Here is a 9,786-nt window from a genome sequence, read left to right as displayed (position 1 = left end):
ACAACCTAATTAAAATTGATGACCGTCACAATGCTTTTGCTCATGAACAACCTACTTAGAGGACATATAAATGTCTGAGGAAAACGAGACACTCTTTGGAAAGTTAAAGCTTGGTGAAGACAACAATAACTCCCCATTTTCACTACCTAAATCGCCCTTTATAACAAAATATTTGACTTGGATCCTTAACCAAAACTCCAAACCAATTAAGGTTCTCATACTATTGACATTTATCTAAACATGTTAATGATCATATATATCCATGGAAATCAACATGAAAGTTTGAGTAAGAAAAACATTTGGCTTGTTGTGATAAAGCTAGAAGGGTAGATGCCCCCATGAGTAAGAGAGAAACTCTATCGTTAATGTATCTCAGAATATCCCAACCCTTACTAAATCATAAATTATTAGAATATCTCACATGTGAGTTATTGGATATACTCTTAAGTTATCGTGAAAGCTACTACCTAACCCAAGTCACTTATCAATTCCATATTTAAAAAAAAAACAACTACTACTCATATTCAAATTTTATTATAATCCATTAAAGCTAAAATACTTAATAAAAACAATTATTTTTAATCTAATTCCCAAAGAGATTTGATTAAAAAAAATCCAAAACATAAAATAAACTGCTCTTTATAAAACCGTAGGCCAAACTCCATTAATATAAAACACTAGATCACAAAGTTGGTAATCTCCCCATTCAAACTCGGTTTAGTATAAAATCCTAGACTATAAGGTTGATATATGGTCGGTGTCACTCGGTAATAGAATGCGAGTGCTTTTCAGTCAACCATGGTTGTACGTTTTTACGGTCTAACTTAACCCTCGAATAACCATAATTAGAAGCCCCTCAAACCAGGGTTGAAAAAACCCAGCGTCAGACCCTAGGAGGGCATATAAAGTTTAATTCCCAGGGGTTTTTGCTCGTTTTTCAACGCGACACTCTAGGGTTCCAAGGGTTTTAAGGTTTTTGATGAGCAGTCCGCAGACGTGGGCAGGGCACGTTGATGGCGAAGGATCATCCTGCATTTCAACGGAGTGCAGGCTGGAGTACAGACAGCCCCACAGACCAAGTACCGGCCATGGCCGGTCCCCAAACCCTCGGGGGACGAGAAAAGCCCTCGAACACAAACCCCTGCTGCGGAGTAAACCCTGAAAACTCTCCTTCGCTGGGACGAATCCCTGCACCAAACTGCCGTATAATCAAATGGCCCCCGGCACCACAACAATCCAATATCCGTCGCGTCTTCCTAGGGTTTAAAGAACAAGCTGGAGGGCTCTAGCTGGCCTGGGATCATGGAATCAACCCCTTGTCAAACGCTTGTTCCCGTTCTATTCTCGTGGACCGTCATGCAATATAAAACTTTAGTGACAGAGCATGTCAGAGGATCCATCAGAACGTGGGTAAGCTCACTGGGGATTTGAATTGAATTAATTAAAATGCTGCATTTTGTGGAATAGTCCTCCCCCACAGGCAATGGGGCCGTGCAGAGAAGGCTCTGTTTTCGGCATGTTCTGTCTATTCGGTGCGTGCTTTTCTTTTGCCGGGTTGTCAGTATTTCTGTACTCTCATCTCTAACATCTCTGCCATCCACCATATTTTTCACCTTCAGACCATTTGTAAGCTTATCCCCTTTTTGATCTTGGGTTTCGGTTTACACCCGTTTTTCATTTGGGTTTTCAGCGCCAATATTTTTAGTATTATATGATGTCTCACGTCGGTTTATTGCAATTTTCTCTCGTCGGGAAACCCAAGTCCTTTTATGTTACAGATATGCCTATTTATATCTTGGTTCAGACCAAATCTCTTTTCTTGATCTTGGATTTCAGCCCATAATATTTGCTATACCCATTTTTCATCGCGGGTTTCAGGTCAATATTTTTAGTATTATCTGATGTCTCATCTTCGGTTATTGCTATTTTCTCTAGCCAAAGCACTGAATTGTTTTTATATCATAGATAGCCCTATTTATGTCTTGTGTCAGACCAGCCATTTTTGGCTTGCTTTAGGGTTTTTTAATATAAACTTAAGCTAAATTGCTGACTGGTAAGTTGTTTTTGCATTAACTGCGGTCTTATTTTATTTTTGCGCAGGTCTATTTTATGCAAAATTCAGTAGCATTTCTTAGTTTTCACTCATTTCTATATTAACTATACTATTCTGCATATTGGGTTAGGGTTATTTTATGAAACGTCTTAATATCAGTTATTTTATGCCCTTGTCATTAATCAGCTACTTGTATATTAATTATCATCCTTAGTTAATATTACTTTCTACCAGGAGATGCGGTTCCCTGACAATAGTTATATATCTTATATATTCCATTTTACATATTGATGTAGTTTTATATCCAACTTGTGGAACAATTGAATATCTGCTGTGTATTTAATTACGGGCAGAAATGATTTAATTAATTGGGAAAAAGGCAAGCTTTAGTGGGTGGCATAAAGCTCGAAACATACACATGCTGTTTGGTCACACTCCTGCCACAGGGACATAATCTCCAGTCTCTGCATACCAATGTATATCTTCCTGTGGGCTGTAATATTGTTCAACTGGTTTTTATCTCAGTTTCTTTTCACGGTCAAATGCCATTTCTCATGTTCAATTATTTTCCAGTGAAGCAAGTGGATTGAGCATGCAAAGAGTTATTGGATTCGTTCCATTATCGTTAGCGTTCCCTGTTGGTGCTCAACGCATGCTTCTGTTAGCTCTGGCTCTCCATTCACCTTTTATACTTTCTTATTTGCTAACCTTCTGCTCTAGAATTCTCTCTATTTTTGGGTCTTAAGGGCCATTTTGCTGAAGGCTGACAATAACTGTAATACGGTTTTGTTCAAGTGAGATTCCATTCTGAAATTATTGCATTGTTTAAAATATAAATTTTGATGTCCAAACGTATATTTTCTCTCGCTTCTGCGTTCGTGCAAAAGTTGGATCAGGGATCAATGACAATGGAGGATTGATTGGTCTGCGAAGATGCCTGAAAACAATATGCTGAGATCAGGTTATTTTTTTCTTTCATACCATTTTTCCAAGTTCTTATGCATATAACTGTATATTGAGGTTTTGCACTCGTATCTTATGAAACAAGTTATGAAACATAACTTAAGTGTATTGTTTTATCATTATAATCAGAGATATCCTGCTTTGTGAATACTATATATACATTGAATTAGACATAATAAGCCAGCCTGTTTGTTAAAAAATGGTTTCTGAAAAGCTATTGGTTTCCAGGGGTTTGGGGCGATTATATATTATCCAACAGTGGTAGAAAAGTAATGCAAAATGTGAAATCATAAAGTTCAGTTCTCTCTCTCCCATATATATATATATATATATATATATATACATATATATGAGCTTCTCAAATAGGTAACTAGATTTGTTCTATTGATTAGTTTTGATATGAACTCATCTTCTTTAACGTTCAAGCTCATTTTTGTTGAGGAATATCTATATAAGACTATATGAAAGCAAATATATATATATGAGCTTCTCAAATAGGTAACTAGATTTGTTCTATCGATTAGTTTTGATATGAACTCATCTTATTTAACGTTCAAGCTCATTTTTGTTGAGGAATATCTATATAAGACTATGAAAACAATAGAGCAAGTTCTGGCTATATCTAATTTTATCACAGAGCACAGTGAGTTTTTGTGGCATTTGATTTAGCAGTTAGTAGGTTTCTCTTGTATGTTGCAAAAGGGACACTGTCATATGGATAAGTGAGAGTGGGTGAGAGCTTGGGAAATAATCCTTTAGTTTCACAAAGTAGTTTTGTGTTTAATCGGCCATGGTTTTAATAGAAATGCTAAAATTGTAGATCAGTAAGGAGTCTGGTTGAATTAGATAATGCATCATTGTTTTGAAGGATGTATTTTTTTTATAATATTCAAAATAATGTTTCATAAGCTGTATGGTCATCTTATACCTTAATTAGCTATTTAAGATTAGACAATGTATTTTGCATATACAGTTTGTAGGTCATATTTGGTGTACGCTAAGCGATAAAGTGGAAAATATGCTGAAACCTTGTGTTTCTATCCCAAGCACCATATACGTGCAATGCGTTTTTTGGTGGATATTTCGTTAAATACAAGAACTCAGTGTCAGTTTAGTCGTGGAAAGCACCGATTTAGAGGACTTTAGATGATTTGGTCATACCCTTAAGTGATTTATAAATCTTTCTTAAGACTTGATAATATCTTTGTACGACCAGACTATTGTTTTCAGGCCTCTTACAATTCTAGTCTGTTTTACATGAAAAGCATTCAAAAGATTAACCTTCAAAGCAATGCAGGTAGATGGGTACAGCCAAATATGTTATGATAAGACGAAACCCTGAATTGACTGCATGGGAGTGAATAAAGACCTGTTGCATTCTTTTGTTAAAAATGCCTTCTCATTCTATTTAAATTTACGCCTCTTAAAAGGCATCTGCATGGGAATGAATAATGACCTGTATTCTTTTGTTAAAAATGCCCTTCTCATTCTATTTAGATTTACGCCTCTTAAAAGACATCGATAAATGATTTTTATGGGCATTACATCGGTTTGCATCATCTTCTCTTTACGTTTAGCCTAAAAGAGACGGGGAATGGCTCTATGGCTATAAGAAACGTTAGAAGTATATTGCGTAAAAATCAATCCCAATGTATCATGCCTTTTTCCATCTTTTAGAGGAACCAATAAACTTTTATCATTTCATCCTAGTGTTATAGGTAGAGAGTTGTCAATAAAGCTGGGTTATTCATATTAAAACATGTTATAATTTACAACGGCCATTATAAATTTACTATCAATCGTCATCTGACCAGTGACAACCCATAGTTCTATTATCTCGAATGCTATCGTGGATTCACACTAAAAATGAGCAACTTACATGCAGGTCTAATTAATGGTAGTTTATAATCGGTAAATGATATAGTTGTTTTTTTCCAAGGAAAACCTTGTGGGATTGCCCCCTTTCCCAGAATAACTAGATGGAGGGTAGTTCAACTGACAGCCACAATGGCTGGTAACTCTGAGGGATTTGATTGGATTTGAACCTGTGAGTGTGTGCAGATCACAAGATCATTTAATATAATTTCTTTGCTTGTAACCAGATGTTCGATCACTCCTCAAGGTTCTTGGCTTCATGAAATTCCCTCATGATAATTGAACCTTGTCCAATAGTTAAAAACTTCTTGGTCCGTACCGTTGGAACCAACTCCTTTGGGCAAGATGGTTGCTTCTGGCAACGGTGTGCTTTGATTATTTGTATCACTATATTATGATGAGTGTATTGTTGGACGCCATGCCACAATATTCTTAATTCATTTTATTGTGTTTTAAATTAACGAACCTGTCTGTTAACTGCAGTGCTTTGAAAGTTCTAACGGTTTGTTAATTCACACTATATTGTGATTCTTGCTTTTTCCCTGCAATAGAGATTATTTTATCTTATTGGAATAGAGAATGGTTTCAGATAATGTTCCATATGCATTGTCTTTGCTAATCGCAATCATATTAGCGTCCGGCTGATTGTCTTGGCTCACTTATCTTTTTATTGGAATAAATTGTTAATCAATAGTATAATGTTCATTGCATTGAGTATAAAAATAAATGTTAAAGAGTTAAAATTATTGATTTAAATTCAGACAGAGAGCTGTGGCTGTTCTAGAAGCTTTGGAATTTAAATCACATGCTTGAAATCAGTTTGGGTCTGAAATTCTCTTGTATGTTGTTTTTAGATTCATCATGAAGAGCCTTGTGAAATGGGCATCGGATATTGGAGATGAAGGAGCGGCAACGGTGGCAGCCTGAAGAAGATGCTTTATTACGTGCTTATGTTAAGCAATACGGGCCAAGGGAATGGAACTTAGTATCACAGCGAATGGGAAAAGCCCTGGACAGAGATGCGAAATCCTGTTTAGAGAGGTGGAAGAACTATCTTAAGCCTGGGATAAAAAAGGGTTCTTTAACAGAAGAGGAGCAATCACTTGTTATAAGTCTTCAAGCAAAATATGGTAACAAGTGGAAGAAAATTGCCGCTGAAGTGCCAGGACGGACAGCAAAGAGATTAGGTAAATGGTGGGAGGTATTCAAAGAAAAGCAGCTGAAGGAGAGGCGCAAAGAAAGGCACAATATAGACAGTGCCAACTCCAGGGAAGGAGGCAAGTATGACCATATTTTGGAAACATTTGCAGAAAAATATGTGCAAAAGAAAATATGTCCAACCAGCTTACCACCCATTCTGATGCCTTGCCCGTCATCCTCTCCTCTCCTGACCCTCAGCGTTCCAACAGGTAGTACATATGCTGATAACATATGTCTGGCCAATGTAAAAACAACACCATCTGTTTTATCAGGTCCAATTGTTTCCCAGATGGCAAACTTTCCTGGATCTATGGGTTTTACTCTGCCTGTCATCAAGGGAAAAATGCCTTCGGCACGTGAAATAGAACCCCGGTTGACCTTAGAAAGCCTTGGTAGTACAAGGCCCATGTTGGAGCCCGAACTTGCTTTGCAATGCAGTTCTTCGGCGATGGATTTAGATTTGACACCAACTTATCTTGGAACTTCGTCATCTGCTGTTGATGCAACCTCATCCCTTCCTTCATGGATGTCCAATGTACCCACTGCACAAGTGCCTTCCTCAGGTGGTTCTGATGTTAAAACTACGGTGTCTGCATTCATTTTGGAGAAAGATACTCCTTTCTCATCCAAATCAATTCATCTCAACTCATCCCCTTCTGTGAGTCTGTCTCTTTCTCCATCATCGAGTGATCCAGTTGTGTCCAGTGGCTCTGCATCACCTGCCTCTGAAGTTATAGCACCTAGGTCTTGGCTGCAGGATACTATGAGGCATCACGAGATTATCAATGGGGTTGCTGGGGGAGTTGCCAAAGAGAAAAAGGTAAATTTTCCATGGTGTGCATTGGAAAAGCAAGTAGGGACATCATCTTTTGATCCAAATTTGGCTTCTAGCAAACAAGCGATGGATAGTCTAATCATGCAGCAACTGCCTACCTTCCTCCAATATTGCAAAGATCTAGAAGAGGGCAGACAGTCATGGTTTATGCACAAGAAGGAAGCTACCTGGAGGCTCAGTCGGCTTGAGCAGCAGCTTGAATCTGAGAAGGCTCGCAAGCGGAGAGAAAAAATTGAAGAGGTAGGTTCAAAAATACGTGCCCTCAGGGAGGAAGAAATAACATATCTTGACAAACTGGAAACTGAGTGCAGGGAGCAGCTTTCTAGTCTCCAAAGGGATGCGGAAATGAAGGAGGCTAAGATGATGGAATTGTGGGCTACCAAACATCTGCAGTTGACAAAATTCGTTGAACAGATGCTTTATCAGTTTCCTGATGCTCAGAGACTCTTCAGCAAGGAAATGCATTGAAAAGTACCTCTTTAGCAAGGAAATGCATTGACAAATGCCCCAAATTTATATAGATTTAGATGGCTTCATTCTTGCCTAGTTATACTGCTGGCTTTCATGCATTTTATTTAACAAGTTTGGATAGACTGCAGAAAAAGCAGCTTTCTGTGAAGACTATTGTATAGCCTGCGTCCTGTCTCATAAATTGCTTTAATTTCTATTATTTTAGTCTCATCTTTTTCCCTGTTCTAACTTTCCTGCTTCAATCTTCATCTCTTTTTTTGCTCTATTTTACTCATCTTTTCATCGAAGACTAAATTGTGCCCTCAAATTTTCATGGTGGTTTTTGTCTATTTCAAAATCTATATCAGAGGACTAAGTATGAAACTTCAAAAGATACTTGGTAGAATGGATAACTGATTTTGTGACCCTGGAATGTCTGACTATTTGAAGCAGCCTTTCATAGAAATGAGGTCTGATGCATGTATGCCTGACAAACAGGTTTGGCAATTTTCAGTGCACGGGCTTTTGTATGACTAGTTACAACCTTAGTTAAAAATTGGCAGCTGTTTGAACGTTTATACAGTTATAGAATAGACTGTCCACCATAGACAAGGTGGATTGTAATTTTTTTAATGCAGACTCGTTCATTTTTTGATGTGCAGAGTCGTCAATTATAATTCTACTCGTTGATATAGGTCCTTAACCAAAAGGCTAAACCCCATTGATTTGTCTTCCAGCTATGGTTATGCTTAACCTTGTACTCGTTGATGTAGATCGTTTGACTTATCTTCCAGCTGTGATTATGCTTAAACTTTATCTTCGTTGATATATATTCGTAACGAAAAGGCAATCCCTATTGACTAATATTTCAGCAGTGATTATGCTTAAGCAAATTCTATTTAAGCAACGGTAGATAGTACTCATCTATTTCGTTAGTTTTAACCTTGTTGATATAGATCCATGGATCCTTAACCAAAAGGCCAAACCCCATTGACTTAATTTCCAACTATGATTATGCTTAAACAACTTTTTTAACTCCAAATCCCATTGATTTAATTCCCAACTATGTTTCTGCTTAAACAACACTTTTAACTCCCAGCTGTGATTATGCTTAAAAGGCAAAAAAATATTTAAGAGGAAGGGAGATAGTAAACAGCCATTTTAATCCTCTTCGAGGTCGTGAACCTGTCGGTTAAAGCAACGTAATTTGAATGTAATTGCTTTACCTCTCATGTTTGCTGTGCATAGGAGCTCTCGCATGGTGCAATCAAATATACGTTGTTGTTTTGCATATAAACTAAACTTGAAGTCAGTAGTTGAGTGAAGTGGGGAAGTGGGGTGTCGTTATGCTCATGGCCTATCGTTGCTTTTTTCACTTTTCGTAGATCACCTTGTGGTTGTTGTATCTAGGATGTTTCCTTTCTTGCTAAGTTTCCCAAAGGCAAATTAGTTTTATTTGTTGTGAAATTTCTAGAAGACAATAGTTTTATTTGTTGTGAACTTTCTAAAAGGCAAAGTAGTTTTATTTGTTGTGAACTTTCAAAAGGCAAAGTAGTTTTATTTGTTGTGAACTTTCAAAAGGCAAAGTAGTTTTAAGACTTCTGATTATCAATATGATGTTTATTTACCATTGAGACCTTGTAAACTAAATATTTGAGGAGAGAATTGCTTTGGCAAGCGAGGGCATTCAAGGCGGGAGGGAAGATTTCCATAGATTTGAATGCATGTTTCACATTTTCCTATGTTTCAGGGCAACATTTAACCGATAAATATTAACTGTGAAACTAAGTCTGGAATATGAATCATAGATTTGAATGCATGTTTCACATTTTCCTATGTTTCAGGGCAACATTTAACCGATAAATATTAACTGTGAAACTAAGTCTGGAATATGAATCATGGAAATGCATGATGAACCGTACTAGTTATTGCCCCCTTTTAGAGTTAATCAGCTATGCTTAATACGATTTTCTGTTTAGTCTGAAAGCTTTATCGAATTGACTCTTTACGAACACGAGCTACTAGTTATTGCCCCCTTTTAGAGTTAATCAGCTATGCTTAATATGATTTTCTGTTTAGTCTGAAAGCTTTATCGAATTGACTCTTTACAAACACGAGCTAAAACATCATAAAACGTAATTTATTACGTATATATGCTGGTGAGGTGCATGACATATTGGTTTTTGACGATTATTTTAGTCGTTTGATTTAGTAGTGAAAGTTGTAAATTTGTAACAAGATCCTTTTAGAGTTAATCAGCTATGTCTGAAAGCTTTATCGAATTGAACCTCTTTACAAACACGAGCTAAAACATCATAAAACGTAATTTATTACGTATACATGCTGGTGAGGTGCATGACATGACATGTTGGTTTTTGACGTTTACTTCAGTAGTTTGATTTAGTAGTGA

General features: G+C 36.9%; 1 protein-coding gene across 1 annotated transcript; it reads left to right on the top strand.

Annotated features, from left to right (window-relative positions):
- Positions 1-917: 917 nt before the first annotated feature.
- On the top strand, positions 918-7,607 carry LOC149173095 (transcription factor AS1-like). The gene is made up of 2 exons (XM_089424490.1): positions 918-3,014; positions 5,746-7,607. Exon 2 carries the CDS (start codon positions 5,790-5,792, stop codon positions 7,392-7,394), a length of 1,605 nt encoding a protein of 534 aa, XP_089280616.1. The 5' UTR covers positions 918-3,014; positions 5,746-5,789; the 3' UTR covers positions 7,395-7,607.
- The last annotated feature ends 2,179 nt before the right edge of the window (positions 7,608-9,786 follow it).

This window comes from Pinus tabuliformis, chromosome 4_2 (genome assembly GCF_031772625.1).
Source record: "Pinus tabuliformis cultivar Carrire ecotype Pingquan chromosome 4_2, CPIR1, whole genome shotgun sequence".
NCBI lineage: Eukaryota > Viridiplantae > Streptophyta > Pinopsida > Pinales > Pinaceae > Pinus > Pinus tabuliformis.
This window is presented reverse-complemented; position numbering and strand designations above follow the sequence as displayed.

Coding starts and splice junctions, on each gene's coding strand:
- LOC149173095 (XM_089424490.1), top strand. CDS start 5,790: ATGAAGGAGCGGCAACGGTGGCAGCCTGAAGAAGATGCTTTATTACGT.